The sequence below is a fragment of the Pristiophorus japonicus genome, chromosome 1 (assembly GCF_044704955.1).
Source record: "Pristiophorus japonicus isolate sPriJap1 chromosome 1, sPriJap1.hap1, whole genome shotgun sequence".
Taxonomy (NCBI): domain Eukaryota; kingdom Metazoa; phylum Chordata; class Chondrichthyes; family Pristiophoridae; genus Pristiophorus; species Pristiophorus japonicus.
In genome coordinates this window covers 193,921,608-193,941,221 of record NC_091977.1, presented here as the reverse complement: position 1 = coordinate 193,941,221, position 19,614 = coordinate 193,921,608, and the positions used below count along the sequence as shown (strand labels likewise).

The 19,614-nt window shown below is 46.3% G+C and overlaps 1 protein-coding gene across 1 annotated transcript in view; it reads right to left on the bottom strand.

Moving 5' to 3' along the window:
• LOC139239315 (isocitrate dehydrogenase [NADP], mitochondrial-like) overlaps window positions 1-19,614 on the bottom strand; it is a 112,849-nt gene that overhangs the window by 72,574 nt on the left and 20,661 nt on the right. The window contains exon 2 of the mRNA XM_070868020.1: window positions 10,470-10,561. Coding sequence (XP_070724121.1) covers window positions 10,470-10,561 — 92 coding nt within the window. The remainder of the gene's footprint in view (window positions 1-10,469; window positions 10,562-19,614) is intronic.

Here is a 19,614-nt window from a genome sequence, read left to right as displayed (position 1 = left end):
GTCTGTCAGTGTCTATGTGTTTCTGACAGCAAGGCGAGGGGGGAGGAGGGGGGGGAGAGGAGAGGAGAGGGAGGGGGGGGGGAGAGGAGAGGAGAGGGAGGGAGGGGGGAGGAGGGGGGAGAGGAGAGGGAGGGAGGGGGGAGAGGAGAGGGGGGGAGAGGGGGAGGGAGAGAAGAGGGAGGGAGGGGGAGAGGAGAGGGAGGGAGAGGGAAGAGGAGAGGGAGGGAGAGGGGAGAGGAGAGGGAGCGAGGGGGGGGGAGGAGAGGGAGGGAGGGGGGGAGAGGGGGAGAGGAGAGGGAGGGGGGAGAGGAGAGGGAGGGAGGGAAGGGGGGGGAGGAGAGGGAGGGACGGGGGAGGAGAGGGAGGGGAGAGGAGAGGGAGAGGGGGAAAGGGAGGGAGGGGGGGAAGAGGAGAGGGAGGGGGGGAGAGGAGAGGGAGGGAGGGGAGAGGAGAGGGAGGATGGGGAGAGGGGGAGAGGGAGGGAGGGGGAGGGGGAGAGGAGAGGGGGGGGAGAGGAGAGGGAGGGAGGGGGGAGAGGAGAGGGAGGGAGGGGGGAGGGAGAGGGGTGAGGCTGAACGGGCTCGACTGACGAGAAGAAGCCAGGCCGAAGACTTCGGGCGGGGCCCGCCCCCAGCAAGATGCCGGGCGGGCGGGCCCCACCGAAGGAAGAGGGAGCGGACCGGACCTGAAAAGGGGGGGTGGCGGGTGAGCCGGAGCGGGAGCTCGGGGGGCGGCAGACAGCGGAGCGGGAGCTGGAGGGGGGCGTGAGAGAGCCAGAGGGAGTGGGTGCTGAACGGGAGGAGGGGGGGGAGCCACAGCCAGAGCTGGAGGAGGGAGGTGCAGCCTGATCCACGCAGCCCCAGTGAGGCCAATCGGCCAGGACTCGGGGCGGCGTGCTTCGGGCCCCTCCCACACCGTTTCGGGTGCCTGGAGCTACTGCACATGCGCGCCCACTGTAGCGCGCATGTGCAGAGGTCCCGGCACTGTTTTCAGCGCAGGGACCTGGCTCCACCCCCAACAGCTCGTGCTGCGCCGCACCGAGGGCCTGGATCGACCTGAAGGCGTGGAGAATACCGAGGTAAGTTTTCAGCGCGGTTTTAAGCGCGGAAATCAGGCGTGGGTCGCAGGGCTGCGCCGTTCTAGGCGCGGCCCGAAACTTGACCCATGGAATGGACTTCTGGATAAAGTAGTGGAGGCAAAACACTGGAATTATTTAAAAATACATAATCACATAGAAATTACAACACATGAAACAAGCCGTGCCACCCAACTATTCCATGTTCCCATGATTTTCCATTATTTTTGCTTGCATAACATAGAAAATAGGTGCAGGAGTAGGCCATTCGGCCCTTCAAGCCTGCACCACCATTCAATAAGATCATGGCTGATCATTCACCTCAGTACCCCTTTCCTGCTTTCTCCCCATACCCCTTGATCCCTTTAGCCCTAAGGGCCATATCTAACACCCCCTTGAATATATCCAATGAACTGGCATCAGTTAACGTCCATTTTACCGCTGAAATGACGTATAACACCCAGATAGCGGCCATTTAGCCACAAATGGAAACTGATGCCCATTTTTCAGACACTTATCGCCGAGCATTACTTTCCCCATGTACATAACGCCGGGCGGAATCATCAGAATGGGTAAAACCAACGCCCATAATATCGCCCGGTGTTACTTTCCGCACGTAATTAACGCCGGGATTCAATAAAAACGACCGTCCACCTTATTTTGTCGTAAAGATCACATTTGCCAAAACTAACGCCCAGCATCACTTTCACCATCTCGCACACATCTCGCCCACAATATCGCTCGCCAAAAAAACGCCGGGAAAAAGTGGAACTAACGGGAACTACTCACAGTGGTATGGACGCCATGTTCTAAATCACATGTCGCATCATTTAAAAGGCTGCTCTGCTTCAACCTCGGAGGAGTTCAGATGTACTCTGGAGGTCTTTGGAGGTGATGTGAACATCTGAACAAACATCTTTATCATACTGTGGACGACTGGAATTTAATAGGTGTCTTCATGGGGACATTCATTCTTTGTGACCAATCGGTGGAAAACAGACAGCTATTGGAATGGGGCCTGTCCTTTCTCACCCTCTCTTGATGACCACTTACCTGCTGCAGACTCGAGATGGCAGAAGGTATGCTCGACAGCATCATGTGCCCAATGCGTTACACCCACCGCAAGTACAGGGAGAAGCGGTCTTACCTCAACTTGCCCGATACCACCTGCCTTCGGAGACTGCGCTTCCACAAAGAGGTTATCAGGGAGATGTGCCAGCTCATAAGAGGAGATCTGCAACCTGCCAGCACCATCAGGACCGCACTGTCCGTCGAGGTCAAAGTCACCGCGGCACTGTCGGTCTACGCGTCGGGTTCTTTTCAGGCCTCAGCTGGCGACATTTGCGGTATATCTCAGCATGCCACACATTGCTGCATTCGACAGGTCACTGAAGTTCTGTACACACGCAGGATGAACTTTATCAGCTTCCCTATGACCAGGGAGGCTCAGACTGAGAGGGCTCTAGGATTCTACCGAATTGCTAACTTCCCCAAGTTGCAGGGTGCAATAGACTGTACGCACATCGCGATGCGGGCTCCTTTTCAGGATGCAGAGGTTTACAGGAACTGCAAGGGATTCCACTCCCTGAATGTGCAACTCGTTGTCGACCACCAAATTATTATGGCAGTGAATGCTCAATTTCCGGGCAGCATCCATGATGCTCACATCCTGCGTGAGAGCACTGTATCTGACTTGTTAAACAATCAGCCACAAGATCATTGCTGGATTGGTGACAAAGGATGTGGCCTCGCCACCTGGCTGATGACCCCCCCTGCATGACACCCACACCGAAGCCGAGAAGCAATACAACGAGAGCCACATAGCCACATGCAATATTGTCGAGCATACCATTGGAGTGCTTAAGCAGCGCTTTAGATGCCTGGACCACTCAGGAGGCGAGCTCCAATACCATCCTGAGCAGGTAGCTCAATTCATGGTGGTGTGCTCCATGCTGCAAAACTTGGCTATTAGGAGGGGACAAGAATTGCCAGAAGGGTGTGACGGTCCACCTCAGGAGAGGAAGAGGAGGACGAGGAGGTGGACGTTGACCTCGGGCCACAGAATCAGGCTGACGCTGAAGCCATGCTCATGCCCCCCTTTAGACCCTGTGGTGGCTTCATAGCTGCAAGATTCTTACGTCAGGGGCTCATAAATGAGCGCTATACCTGAAAGAACATTGGTGTTATTTACAAGGCTGACACACTGCTGGGTGTGCAGGTCATACATCAATGGTGTGCATCACCTTGGTGACAGTTAACGTTTAAGTTGATTGAAGTTAAGTGTAATTATACCCTTTGATGTTAACGAATCACCAGTGTGTAACAGTGCAGCTATCTGAGCCAATGCGCAACAAGGTTATGTTAAATAAAACACATTTAAACCGAACATTTATCTGAAACCATAAGTATATCTGTACAAACCAACCCCCCGCCAGCTTCTCATCCCCACCTCTACCCCTTCCCCTCCTGACTCCAAGCCGCCTGGCCGAGGAGCCCCTCAGACGCTGCTTCATTGGCGGGGGGGGAGGGAGAGGGGATGACGGCCGAACCGCTGCTTGGACGGATACGGGAGAGACGGTCCCGAGGTGGGAACGTGCTCCAAGCCAGAAGCAAGATGTTGCTCCTGGCTCTCATGTGTGGTTGGCAATGGGGGTGCAGTGCCGTGCTCCGGGACCACTGGGAGCCCTCTGCCACCAGTGTTCCTGACTACCAGCTCCAGGGCCTCCTCCATCCCTTCCATGTTATATATTATTTGTTGGACAAAAACTCGGTGTCAACTATGTTCTTGGTGCTAAGTAGGCTTTTTGTTAGTAGTGAATCTCCCTTGTGCCTCCCACAACAGCTAAACAAGCACACACCACAGCCACACATGCTTTCAGTCCCTCTCTGCTCCCTCTCTCTCTGTCTCCTCTTCTGCGCATGTAATGACCCCTGACCTCCTGAATCACGGAAAACGAGCGTTGCCTTGCCGTTGCTAAGGACGGCAACACTTTACGGCAGAAGGTCAGAGAGATTTAATGCCAACGCCCATTTCAGATCGCTTGTGGTAATGCCCAATTTTTTAAATGGAGACTAGGTGCTTTGAGAACGGGCGACAATCGGCGATCTGAAAACCCATTTTTACCGCCCACGCCATAAATACTACCCATTTTGGGTGATCTGCACAAAAGTGTAAAATCTAGCCCCAGATCTCTTTATCCCCCTTTCCGTCAACCACCTATCTAACCAGTATTGGTGTGGGAGAAGGGGATTGAACATAGGAATTAGGAGCAGGAGGCCCTACGGCCCCTCTGCCATTCAACAAGAACATGGCTGATCTTCGACCTCTTTCTCGCTCTATCTCCATATCCCTTGATTCCCCTAGGAGAACTGCAAGGACTTTCTAGAAAGATAAGCTAAGATTGTCCAAATGACCTTCCGCATATTTGTTTTTAACTTTGTGATCCGTTTGGTAAAATTCACTAACTATACTACTTAGAAATCAGTTGAAAAAGATTACATTGCAACATTGTGAATTTTTCCATTATCTTCAAGACACTATCAGATGGCAAAGTCCTTTAAAACAACTTCAGAACAACTAAAATGTATACAAAATGTAATATTGCTAATAGCTGATTCTCTGTACATTAAACTTTCATTAACTTTGGAAGATGAACATCATTGCCAAAAAATTACACAGAATAACAGATACTTTAGAAGCTAAATAAAAAATAGTGTAAATATATCATATATAAATACTGATGAATTAAGCCACATGAATCCTCAGATTTTGATTAAAAAATGACAAGCTACTTTGGTCTTTTTTTAACATTCTCATTTTTATTATCCACCCTGTTCTAAAGATACCAACTCTTGCAGGGGCACATGATTCCCTCCACGTACTTCATCCAAGTGCCATTCTTTATGTGTCAGCCAAGAGCATACATCATTTGACTTTGGAGGACATCAAAGTCAAGTTTGATGTTATCCTTGTCATGTATTCAACTATCATTGTAACCCATGTATAAGCTGACCTAAGTTGTGCACCTTGAGAACGTTGACCACAAGGGGTGAACTTGTGGGAGACACTCCTAACCTGGACTCTCAGGTATAAAAGGGGAAGCTCCACTCACCTTCATCACTTGAGGTCTTGGTAATAAAGGTAACTGGTCACAGAGTGACCTTCTCTCAAGTATGGGCCTCGTGTGCATTTATACTGTATAGTAAGGACATATCACTGGCGACGAGAAAATGGGATTTAAACCATGCGAGCATGGCCACTAGCAGCACAGAAGAGAGGTACTGTTTTGGTGATGATTGAGACAACTTTATTGAGAGACTACAGCAAAGTTTTGTCACTAAGTAATGGTTGGGACAGGATTCGGCCGACAAACGCAGGGCTCATCTCCTGACGGTGTGTGGATTCAGAACGTACTCCCTGATGAAGGACTGTCTAGCGCCAGAGAAGCCGGCGGATAAGACGTTCGAAGAGCTCAGTAAGTTGATCGGGGAACACCTTAAACCGGCGAGCAGCATGCACATGGCGAGACACCGGTTTTACACGCACCGGCGGCAAGAAGGGTTCCAGACTTTGTGGCAGATCTCAGGCGACTGGCGAGCCTATGTACGTTCCCAGATGCATGCAGAGCGGAGATGGTGCAAGACTTTTTTATTGAGGGCATCGGGCACGCTGGGGTTTTCAGGAAACTGATTGAGACCAAAGACTTGACCATGGAAGCGGCGGCTCTGATAGCCCAGACATTTATCTCAGGGGAGGAAGAGACCAGAATGATGTATGACAAAAATCTTGGCTCAAATGCGGCAAACGACCAGGGAGTTAACATTGTTAACGCGGCACACAAGGGCAATCGGACAGGACCCAGCATGTAGTCGAACCCAAAGGGGAAATTCAACAGAGACAATGGCTAGCTGAACAGCGATTCATGCCATCGCAATGGACAATGCGGCCAGTAATGGGGCCATCAACACCTGTTAATGGTGCACTTAAGGACAGTTACAGAGACAGTCAGAGACGATCGACTGGTGATGGACCTTTTGTTTCCAACAATGGGGCCTCCAGCTCATGCTAGAGGTTTGGAGGCAAACACCCAGCCAGAGCTTGAAGGTATCAGCAATATACCTGCAGAAACTGCAACGTCAGCGGTTACTTGGCACGTATGTGCAGGAAGTCTGCAGCCAGGTTGATGTACGAGGAGGACAGGCCCAATGTAAGTCCTACGAGGCTAAATGAATACTGGGGGAAATCGCTGGAAGCTGAAGTTCAGCGAGTTCATGTGGAGCACGTATACAGTTCATATACCAGGACGCCACCGATAATGATGGAAGTGCTCCTCAATGGCATCCCAGTATTAATGGAGCTAGACACGGGGGCCAGCCAGTCCCTGATGAGTATCAAACAGTTCAAAAGGTTGTGGGTGTCCAAGGCCAGGAGGCCAAAATTATTGCCGATTGACACACAGCTACGGACATATACAAAGGAGATCATTCCGGTGCTAGGCAGCGCCATGGTAGTCATGACCCACAAAGATTCGGAGAACAGGTTACCACTCTGGATTGTCCTGGGGGACGGTCCCGCACTACTGGGGAGGAGTTGGCTTGCTGTCATGAACTGGGAATGAGGCGATGTCAATGCAATTTCTTCTGTGGAGCGAGTATCATGCTCACAGGTCCTGGACAAATTTGACTCATTATTTCAACCCGGCATCGGCACTTTCATGGGGGCCAAGGTAGTGATTCACATAAACCCGGACGCCAGGCCAGTACACCACAAGGCCAGAGCGGTGCCGTATGTGATGCGGGAAAAGATAGAATGCGAATTGGACCGCCTGCTGAGGGAAGGCATCATCTCGCCAGTCGAATTCAGTGACTGGGTGAGCCCGATCGTGCCGGTGCTCAAGGCGGATGGGTCAGTCAGGATATGTGGTGATTACAAGGCCACAATCAGGTGTCACTCCAAGACCAGTACCTGCTACCGAGAGCGGAGGACCTCTTTGCGACGTTATCCGGTGGCAAACTTTTTTCAAATTTGGACCTGACCTCAGCTTACATGACCCAGGAGCTGGTGAGTAAGTCGAAGAAGCTGACCACCATCACGACACACAAGGGGTTGTTTGAGTACAACAGATGTCCGTTCGGGATTCGTTCGGCTGCCGCGATCTTTCAGCGAAATATGGAAAGCCTCCTCAAGTTGATTCCAAGAACGGTGGTTTTTCAAGACGACATCCTCATCATGGGTCACAATACTGAAGAACACCTCCACAACCTGGAGGAGGTGCTACGCAGACTGGACCGGGTAGGGCTGCGACTGAAAAAGGCGAAGTGCGTCTTCTTAGCTCCAGAGGTAGAATTCCTGGGGAGGAGGGTAGCAGCAGACAAGATCAGACCCCCTACTGCATCCAAAACAGAAGTGATCCAGAGAGCACCCAGACCCCGTAACACAACGCAGCTGCGTTCGTTCTTAGGGTTCCTGAACTATTTTGGTAACTTTCTTCCCAAATTGAGCACGCTGTTAGAGGTGCTACATGTGCTCCTAGGCAAAGGTTGTGATTGGGTCTGGGGGGACAGCTAGGAAAGGGCTTTTGATAGAGCACGTAACTTGTTATGCTCCAACAAACTGCTAACATTATATGACCCGTGTAAGAAGCTTGTTTTAACGTGCGATGCGTCATCCTATGGGGTCGAGTGTGTGTTGCAGCATGTGAATGCCAATGGTCAGTTACAGCCGGTAGCTTATGCCTCCAGAAGTCTGTCCCAGGCCGAAAGGGGCTATGGGATGGTAGAAAAGGAAGCGCTAGCATGTGTATATGCAATAAAAAAAATGCACCAGTACCTGTTTGGCAGGAAATTTGAGCTGGAGACAGATTACAAACCCCTAACGTCCCTTTTGGCCGACAACAAGGCCATAAATGCGAATGCATCGGCCCGCATACAGAGGTGGGCACTCACGTTAGCCACCTATGACTATACAATTCGGCACAGACCGGGCACCGAAAACTGCGCCGATGCACTCAGCAGGCTCCCACTAGCCACCACTGAGGGGGCAACTGAGCATGCTGCTGAGATGGTCATGGCTGTTGGAGCTTTCGAAAGCGAAGGCTCACCCGTGACAGCCGTCAGATTAAAGTCTGAACAAATAAAGACCCGCCATTGTCTTTAGTTAAGAAATGTGTCCTGAATGGGGACGGGGCATGCCCTGAGGAATTTAATCCGTTTCATAGGCGCAAGGATGAACTCTCGATTCAGGCCGATTGCCTACTGTGGGGAAACCGAGTAATTATGCCCCATATGGGCAGAGAGGTGTTTATCAGAGAACTTCACAATGAGCACCTGAGCATTGTCATGATGAAGGCAATTGCCAGGACACACGTTTGGTGGCCAGGGATAGATGCAGACCTGGAACTTTGTGTTCGCAGGTGCAACACGTGTGCTCAGCTGGGCAACGCACCCAGGGAAGCCCCCCCTTAGCCCCTGGTCCTGGCCCGCCAAACCATGGTCATGCATCCATGTGGACTATGCAGGTCCTTGCATGGGAAAAGTGTTTTTGGTTGTAGTAGACGCCTACTCCAAATGGATTGAGTGTGCCATTTTAAATTCAAGCACATCCTCTGCCATGGTAGAAAGTCTACGGGCAATGTTCGCCGCCCATGGTCTACCGGATGTCTTGGTCAGCGACAATGGCCCGTGCTTCACAAGCACTAAATTCCAGGACTTCATGGCAGGCAATGGAATTAACCATGTCAGAACGGCACCGTTCAAGCCGGCCTCAAACGGCCAGGCGGAACGAACAGTGCAGATAATCAAACAGGGGATGCTCAGAATCCAAGGGGGTTTCCTACAAAGCCGCTTATCACGCCTCCTGTTGGCCAATAGATCCCGACCACACTCGCTCACAGGGGTTCCACCCGCAGAGTTGCTAATGAAAAGGACGCTCAAAACCAGGTTATCCCTTATACACCCTACTATGAAAGAAATTGTTGAGAGCGGGCGTCAGTCACAATGTGACAACCATGACAAGAATGCGAGGGCGCAATGTATTGATGTAAATGACCCTGTTTTAGTCCTTAATCAGGCTGCAGGGCCCAAATGGCTTGCAGGCACCATGATTGCCAAAGAGGGGAATAGGGTTTTTGTCGTTAAACTTACCAATGGACAAATCTGCCGCAAACATGTGGATCAAACTAAAAGGAGGTTCAGCAACCCCATAGAAGAAGCAGAGGAAGAACACGACGTAGAGTTTACTCCAGCACAGGTGACCGAACACCGGAATCAAGTGGAGGAGAGCCCAGTCACTGTGGGCAGTCCGTTCAGCCCTGAGGCACTGCAAACATCAGACACTCAGGCCAGCGCCCAACAACCGGAGCCCCAACTCAGGTGCTCTACAAGGGAGTGTAAACCACCAGAGAGACTTAAACTGTGATCCCCATAAGACTTTGGGGGTGGGGGGGTGATGTCATGTATTCAACTATCATTGTAACCCATGTATAAGCTGACCTAAGTTGTACACCTTGAGAACATTGACCACATGGGGGCGAACTTGTGGGAGACACTCCTAACCTGGACTCTCAGGTATAAAAGGGGAAGATCCACCCACCTTCATCACTTGAGGTCTTGGTAATAAAGGTAACTGGTCACAAAGTGACCTTCTTTCAAGTATGGGCCTCGTGTGGATTTATACTGTATAGTAAGGACATATCAATCCTCACCTGAGGCCAGACAATACACTTTCCAGCAGGAGTCACTGGGTAGCACTCAACAGTGGTAATCTTGGCTGACTCTTCCTCTCCCTAATCCAGGAGACAATGAGCCGAATTGTAGTGCACAACTGGTGTCCTGCCTGAGATCAGTTAGCACAGGGTGGACCAGCAACCAAGCCCAAGATCTTCTAGTCTGTATGACTTAGTGCCATTACGGGAACTCTTTTAGTCATGTTTGTTAATATAGCCATTGTGAAATAATGAAACATCTCTGCATGCTCCAACATTGTAACATATACCACTCTTTTATTTTACTGTTAAAAAAGGACTTAGAGTTCATCTTGACTGTTCAATGACACCAAATCAACAAATGTTTGGCAACATTATTTCTGGGTAGAATAGTTACTGGGCAATATAACAGAGAGACACTGATTGGATGGGTTGGTTTATTACAATGCTCATCACCTCCACTAAAAAGAAATGATTTAATATCGAAAAAACACAAATATTTTTTAGTAGTAGCGCTCCTACTGCTTTCTATTTTCTTTTATTATTCTCAGTGATTGTTGAAACTACAGGAAATAATCAGATGCCGTATTAAATGATCCTTGAAGTGAGAATAAATTATCTATTGAGAAGGAGAATGCCACAGGAAAGTAAAGAATTTCATTCATTTGAATTCAGTCCATCACAACCACTACCTTTTCTTTAATGAAGCCCCATATCACTCTGGTCATTTCATCTCCATCCATTTCTACAACAGGATTCTCTACTTTGATTCGTTTTTTGGCATCTGCAGAAAAAAAAGACATCTTTCAATCATCTCCAGAAATCTTCAAAAACAAAGGAAGGCAAACTTGGGTGTCTGAATACATGCAGACTAGAGGGGCTTGTGTTCATGTAGGGAATCGTGTGCACATATGGTGTGGTGGGGAGGGAAGAAGGGCATGTGAATGAATGGTACAGTAGAATTATTTCATAGCTCTGTAATTAGGTAGGTCTTTGGTCATTCAGAATGTTAGAATTATCTTGGTCAATCGTCAAGATTTTCAATCCAAGGCTGCCATCTAAGAGGAATTGTCACACCAGCCAGGTAGAGCGAGGTTGGGGTCGTTACTTTACAAGCCAGGATAATGATTTAAGACACAAGGCTTTCCTGAGAAAATTCAACCCAATCCAATGACACTTCAACATTATAGGACAGTTTTTTTAAATAAAGTTATTACATCCCATACTGCACATTTTGCATTAAAAGAATAATTTCAGTTGTAATCCCATATATCTGCAATATATTAAAAATATTACATCTGCCAACTTCCTATGTCAACTGTTTAATTTATAAAATCTATGCCAACATTTACAATAGAAGATGCCTATGTACATTGTGGTCACATTGTAATTATATCTTGCTGCTAGTGGTGGTTCAGTTTTGCAACTCCAAGCTCATCAGCCTGTTCTGCAAAGAGACAATCCTGCTTCTAAAATGACCATGTTTATCAAATAATATATAAAAATAAGGACAGCATTTATGGCTTTTAAAAAGGGACTGAATTAAGTCTGCATGCGCAGTCCAATTATTCCCCGCCCTCTAATCTCATCATTTGAAGTCCACACGTAGCCTTGATGCCCTGTGTGCAACAGCATACCAGGATGAAGTTACAACCAAGCAATCTTGAGTGACCAGTGAAGAGAACACATCAATAAAACAATGTATTTTATAAACGTAATAAAGTGAACCATTCCAATCACTTGAAACATATTTTGAGAACAATTCATCTGACACTTTTTTTTAACAGCTGAAAATTCTAATGTCCAAAATAAAGTTAACAACATTTTAAAAATACATATTTCACAATAATAATTACATTTATTCACTGAATTGTATTTTGTGTCTTTTAATACCTTCATGAAAGATTTTGTTTCAGTGCCTCAGCTCATCTTAAAAGCAGAGCCCGTGACTCTATATTTTGCCCAAGAATAGTTGAAGGGAGTTGCCAACTATATCTGTGGATTCAGAGCAGATATAATTTGCAGAATTTTCCAACATGCAAAATGTGCATCTGCAATTTGCAGAAACGCCCAGGATGCATCAGTAGGTCTCTCAGTTAAAGCACATACTAACATATGACAATGACGGACTCAAAAAGACTCACTGGTCCATCCAGCCTGCCTCACAAATGTTAAGTGTATGGAGAGGAAGAGAAATATGCTTGGCTGAAGATTTAGACCTGTATTAATACTTCAGTTTGATTACCTTTTGTCAGAACCAGAAAAGAAATGAGCTTGAAAAGATTGCTAGCCCAGTACCATAACCACTACACTACCATACTCACAAAACTGGCAAGTCTACCATCCTCTCCACAGATGCTGCCTTCCTGCTGAGTGATTCCAGCATTTTCTGTTTTTAATTCAGATTTCCAGCATTTGCAGTATTATGTTTTCTATCCCATCATAGCAGCCCTGCACTCATAAGAAACATTACACAGATTTAGACATTTCAATTATAGGCACAGTAATCATGGTTGGCCAATGGTGTCTCAGAAATCACATGAGACTTTTCCATGGCTGATTTGCAGCAGTTTGGAAGCTTTGTTTAGCTGCCTTACCCCAGCATTCAGTCCCGATGTGCAACATAGTAAACGATGGAATCAGCAGCAACAGAGCAAACTTCCTTTCATTTTGATCTGGCTAACCGACAGAATTAATTATAGCAAATTAACATGGCACAGGTGCCATTACCAGAACACAGGAATTCTAAACCTTCTAAAAAAGGAAAGCAGTTCTTAGCCAATGAATGTTTGTTTCATTCGTTAGATGTTTTTAAATGGTGGAGTGAAGGTGGCTAAAGTGCATATGAAGCTCTTAAGCAATCACTGGTCTGGTGCCAGGCAAATGAGCAAACTGCAACAGACACAATGGCTGCTGCCAGAAGCACACACCTTCAGTGGAATCAGCCTCTGCAGCAGAAAGTAATCCAGATAGGAATACCTATAGAGGATTCCCTACTTCAGCTCCTAAGATAAAGAGCTACTGTTGGTAACATGCGGGAGAAAAGGAATGAGACAAAAATACAACAGAAACAGGAAGGAGAGAGGGAATGAAAGGAAGCAGGAGAGCGAAAAGGACAGGCAGAAAATATGCAACAATAGAATTAGACAGAAACAAGGAAAGGGAATGAAACCTGGTATAGAAGGAATGATAAATTATAGGAAGAAATAAGAGAGAATTAGAGGGGTGAAAGAAGGAACAGAGAAGCACAATGAGTGTAAATAAAAGAGCAAAGAGGGTGAAAGAGAGAAATACATTCCAGATTTTATGTAAATAGCTGGAGCCATGGCTATGCCCGAGACTATGAGTGAGATATGCTTTTATTGTGTACATGTGGTGGCCTCCTCCTGTACAAACCATGTACTTCTCCTCCTATGAGCATGTATCCATGATGGTGCCCACCGTGCTCCCTTTCTGATAGCAGTACCTGTGGTGGAAGGAGGTTCTCAGGCTGTCAACATTCAGAATGTTCATATGAAATGGATCAATGGAACTTTTTGATGGTGTTGCATCCTAGCGAGAAGGCCTCAACTGTCATTGCTGTTTAGGAATCCTCACTAGGAAGAAATGTAAAACAGTCTGTGTGATCGAAAGAGCAAGTTGCTGATGTGAATTCCAACATTCTGTCTCTGCAGCATGCTACCATTGATGGTTGCCCAGTGCAGAGAACACCAAGGGAGATGTAGTGCAGTTTCCATATAACAAATTTGAAGGGACTGAGGGAAAACTGTCACTACATTAAATCACTAACACATCAAAAATCTTCAATTTGGATTTTTTAAATCTTGGAGACTTTTATAGGAGCATTTTTGCTGTATTGTATGTATACCTTCATGTTATCAAATGCTACTGTATTTTGTAATAAAATCTCACTATACTGGCTATAACAAAATAAACTGGTTTATTTAAGTGTCCAGTATAGTAACATTCAGTATTGTGCAGTAAACAAACAATTGCTTTATCTAAATTGGTTCAAACAGGATTTTAACAGTACCCTGTATTAAGTTACATGTTAAAAATAGGTTTAAATATTTATAACATTTTATTATTTTAGGTAATCAAAAATGTCAATTATCTTTGCTTGCCTTCTGGCACTCATTTGTTGTTATTCACTGACTGTTTACACAATTTGTGGTCCGTTGAGGCATGCTTGTACATTGGCATCATTATTTAACACAAGGAAATCTGGACAATTTGTTCACCATTGACAATGCCTCGCCTGAGTGTTCATGAAAACGGTGATCATTCTCTTCTTTCTCACTTTCAAACCTTTCTGCAGTGACAGTAGAGATCATTTCTGCTTCTGTGAGCTCAGATAAATTCATCATTGTCTACTCAATGTTATCTGCACATAGAGCAGTCACATCAATGTTCACATTCTCTGCTGGACAATGCTTCACTCGTAAAACCTCAGTACAACAGTTTTATTTAAATAATTTGTTCTCAGGATGTCGGCAATGCTGGCAAGACCGCATTTACTGCTCATCCCTAATTGCCTTGAGGTTGGGGTGGTTGGTCTTCTCTCTGAAGCACAATGGTCCTTGTGCTGTTCGTGCTTCCACGATGGTGTTATAGATAGGTAATTCATGGATTTTGATCCCGTGGACATTAAGAGACGGCGGTCTGTGTCCAAGTCATGATGGTGTGTGACATGGAGGTGATGGTGCTCCCATGACATTGCTGCTCTCATCCTTCCTGGTGGTAGAGTTTGCAGCACTGGGAGGTATTGTTGAAGGAAGCTTGGCAAGTTACTGCAGTGCATCCTGTAGGTAAGTACATTCTGCAGGCACAATGCACTAGTGGTGGACAGTGTGGATATAGAGTCTTATAACAGGAATGCTGATCAAACAAAATACTTTGTCCTGGATGCCGTCGAGCTTTAGTGTAGAGAAACTGTTTTCGCTGGCAGGTGGGTCAGTAATCAGAAAACACAGATTTAAGATCACTGTCCGGGAGGAAATTAGGAGTATTTCTTTATGCAGTGAGTTGTTACGATCTGGAATGCATTGCTTGAAAGAGTGGCGCAAGAAGATTCAATGGTAACTTTCAAAAGAGAATTGGGTTAATGCTTGAAAAGTAGAAACTTGCAGGGCTATGGGGAAAGAGTAGGGTAATGTGTAGGTATCGGCTCCCCAAGGATTATTGGACATTATCTGGACATTGCGTTTTAATATTTCTCACTGGAAGCCTGTTTGTGGGAGGGGCCCGGGTACTTTTCCATGTTGTACTCGAAATCCACACCTGATGGGCCGGGATGGTCTGGGAAGTTACAATGGCCAGGATAAGGCAACTCATCACAGGTAATGGGCAAAGATGATCCATTGTTAAGCAATGTGAACTCGCCAGAGATAGATCAGCAATGTAAGCTGGTCAGTGATCAAGCCATTACCTGGATGAGATAACCCTGAGAGGCGGGAAACCAGAACAATAGAAAGCCATTAAGTCCCAGACTGGTTGGAAGCGAAACCCCCATCACCAGCCATCAATGGAATACCCAGAAGCCACACAAACAGGAAGCCTCGAAACAAGGACAAACTTTATTCGGCCAGAAAAGGCAAACGAACTGTGGATATAAAAGGGGACCGTGTGGCCACATCGCGCTCTCGCTTGCTCTTGCTTGCTTCACCTCCATAAGGACCGCGCACTCAATCTGGGACGGAGAGAAGAAACCAGTAGGGAACCAGAAGAGACATATTTTCACCAGGAGAAGCAGTGAGTAAGCCAACAAATCAGTGAGCATCGTCCCTGCCTACGCATCTTTAAGATCACAGACACTGTGTGAGGAGGTGTCATGTGTTTCCACAACCAAGCCTTAGAAGGGTTTTAGCGGGGAGGTTTTGCTGCAAGGACCATAGGGGTATGCCCAGCCAGTCGGTACAGATTCGGGGGTATACTGTGGATCTGAGCAGAGGCTTTAGACTTTGGGTACTTCGCGATAGGGGCAGTTTAGACATGCCAGGGCATTGGATTGTACTACATTGTCACTGTATTTACTTATTTTGCGGTGTTGAGGTAGCTTTAATAAAGCATTGCCGGTTGAGACCGAGGTATTTGTCCGTGACTCATTCATCTGTTCAGTACAGTAATCACTCCCAGGCCTAGAACTATTGTAACGTGGGGGTGCGTCGAAAATATCTAAGGGAAACCACTTACAAATGGGACGAACTGAATAGCTCTTTCAAAAAGCTGGCACAGGCACGATAGACCGAACGGCCTCCTTCTGTGCTGTAGGATTCTATACTTGCAGCTGCGCCCATCAAGGTGAGTTTTCTAACTTGAGCATTCCTAACTTGAGCCTTGTAAATGGTGGAGAGGCATTGAGTAGCCAGGAGGTGAGGCACTCGTTACAGAGTACTCCACATTTGATCTGCTCTGGCTGCCATCGCGTTGAGACAGCTGGTCCAGTTAATCTTCTGATCAATGCGCTAATCCCAAGCTGTTCATCTGAAGTGTAGTCAAGTAGGAAAAGCAGCAGCCAATTTGCACACAGCAAGCTCCCACAAACAGTAATGAGATAATGATTAGATAATCTGTTTTTGGGATGTTGATGGAGGGATAAATATTAGCCAGGATACTGGTGATAACTCTCCTGCTCTTCTTCAAAATAGAGCCATGGGATCTTTTACATCCACCTTAAAGAGCAGACAGGGCCTCGGTTTAATGTCTCATCAGAAAGACGGCACCTCCGACAGTGCAGCACTTCCTCAGTACTGCAATGGAGTATCAATCTAGATTTTTGTGCTCAAGTCTCTGGAATGGGACTTTGAACCCACAACCTTCTGACTCAGAGGCAAGAGTGCTGCCAACTGAGCCATGACTGACCCTTGGAAAAAACATTGGGTACAGAAATGTAGTGGTTATAAATGTCTGGACTGGTAATGCAGGGAAGGAGTGTTCAAATGCCACCATAGCAGTTTGAGAATTTGATTTCAGTTAAAAAAATATGGATATAAAAAGTATTAGTAAAAGTGACCATATAGATGTCAGATAATCATCAAAACCAAACTGGTTCACTAATGGGCTTTAAGGAAGCAAACCTGCTGCTTTTAACCAGTTTGGCCTATGTGTGACTCCAGTCCAAAACAACATGGTTGACTCAACTGTCCTCTGAAGTGGCCCAGCAAGCCACTCAACTATATCAAAGCCCTACTTAGGGCAACTAGGAGATGGGAAATAAATGCCAGTGATGCCCACATCAGGAGAATGAGTTAAAAATAGATATTCCCTGGCACATGCGTGGCACGAATGTTATCTACCTCTTGCCAGCCCAAGTCTGGATGTTGTCCAGATCCTACCATACGCTGGCATGAAACGGAACAGTGTGGAGTCGTCAGCAAACAGCCCACTCGTGACCTTATGGTCGAGGAAAGGTCATCGATTAAGCAGCTGAAAATAGTTGGCCCAAGGACCTTGCTCTGAGGAACTCCAGCGGCTTTGTCCTGGAGCTGCATGGATTGGCCTTAGACAACCACAACCATTTTACGGTGCCTTCAGACATCTCATTCCATACATAGTCACTAGTCTGCAACAGTTGCTTCCCTCACCATGCATACATTCACATTGATCATAAGGAAGCTTCAGTAGACATTTCAAATATGTTATCACACCTTGATCCATAGGTGGAATGTGGTTTGTAGTGTATTTAGGACGAGGTAGACATTTTCCAGGTAGACAAGATTAGGTTAATTTTTCATTAACTTACCATATTGCCATTGAATTTTTAAACTAGTAAGTAATAATCCAACCTTTTATGTTGCTTGGACAGATCATTATTGGCATGCTTACATTCTTGATTTAGTAGTTTTGTGGATACAAATCAGAGGCTTTATCTGATCACAGATCCTGGCACACGGCAGGAACAAAGTATTGTTTTTCTCACTAGAGCACGGAGGGCAAGCATGTTGCTTACCAGATTTGGTAAAACAGACCAAACTCATCTACAGCAATAACATCCCCTGCATGGTAAATGTGCAACAATGCAGAGAGTTTAGCGGGGCACTAATCTTCAAAGTTGGCTTCCTCAGCGATTGCTTGAAATACGTTTAGATACATGCCACTTCTTCAAATTGTAAAGCCAGCCAGCACGGTCTCTGAAGCTGTCTTCAGCAAACCGAAGCCATTAGCAAACTGCCTTGCCTTTTCCCTGGACAAAAATATAATTGACAGGGCTGTTCTTTCTTCTCACCTTATCAGTGCTTTTTTCAACAGTGGAAATTGGCTTCATTCACTTACAGGAGCTTACATTCTGGTGGAGTTTTGACTCATTCTTCAGCCACGTTGACAGAGTATTTGCAGAATGCTATGCTTCTGAGCAACATCAATTTTATTCATGGTGGCAGTGCAAACATCTCCAGTAGTAACTTTACTGCAATTTCCTCTTACTTCTGCTTTAATATTTATATACAGCTTCATCTTCATTGCATTGTCAAAGCAAAATTTAAATAAAAGAAAGAAGGACTTGCATTTATATAGCGGCTTTCACAACCATCGGACATCCCAAAGCATTTTAAAGCCAATGAAGTACTTTTGGAGTGTAATCACTGTTGTAATGTAGGAAACGTGACAGCCAATTTGCGCACAGCAAGCTCCCACAAACAGCAATGCGATAATGACCAGATAATCTGTTTTTTTGTTATGTTAATTAAGGGATAAATCACCAGGTCACCAGGGATAGCTCCCCTGCTCTTCTTCGAAATAGTACCATGGAATCTTTTATGTCCACTTGAGAGAACAGACAGGGCCTTGGTTTAACGTCTCATCCAAAAGACATTTTACACCTCCAACAGTGCAGCACTCCCTCAGCATTGCACTGGAGTGTCAGCCTAGATTATTTTTTTGTGCTCAAGTTCCTGGAGTGGGACTTGAACCCACAACTTTCTGACTCAGAGTGCAAGAGTGCTACCCACTGAGCCACAGCTGTCACTTGGTTGAATAAGACAAGTCAAATACACAGTCTGGAATCAGATTAAGCACGACTGCCATATGCACACTATGATTCAGAATCAGATACGATATGGCAGTCAGATGCTACAGAATCAGATACGATATGGCAGTCAGACACACCACAGAATCAGATTTGATATGGCAGTCGTATACCACAGAATCAGATTGAGTACAACAAATCAGAGGCACAGAATCAGACTCAGTATGACATCACATGCACATTATATCTCGTTAGCTATGATGACAATCTGCAAGAAGATCCATGACAAATTAACATGCATCAAGAATCTCTGATCAGTCTCGTGATGTACATTGTCCCAAATTATGGGCTCAATTTTCCCCAGTACTTGCGCCGTTTCTTTTGGAGCAGGCTGTTTTTTCTGGCCTAACTTAAAAATCCCCAGTTTCCCCGATTAATTTGCACCAGCATAACTCACGTTAGTAACGAAATTTTTAAGTCCTTTTTTTTTCAGCCAAAGGGGGCGTAACCAGGCACCTATGCCACCTCTGGTCATTTAGGGAAGTTTGGCCAGTTGATTAGGCCAGCATATGTGGCCTGTCCTGAAAACCTTCCCTGGAGTTAAGGAAATCGGTGCAGCAGATGCCTGGGCACACTGAAAGAATTGAAAAACATATAGCAGCAACTTACCTCCAACCCTGCCCGAAGGCTGTCTGATCCCATTCTCGGTCCCCGGTTCACACACACAGTCTGGTTCCATTCTGAGTCCTTGATATACACACACAAAGAGAGAGAGAAAAAGAAAAAGAGAGAGAATGAGAAAGAGAATGCGAGAGAGTGAAAGAGAGAAAGAGAGAGAGAATGAGAGAATGAGAATGAGAGAGAGAGAGAGAGAG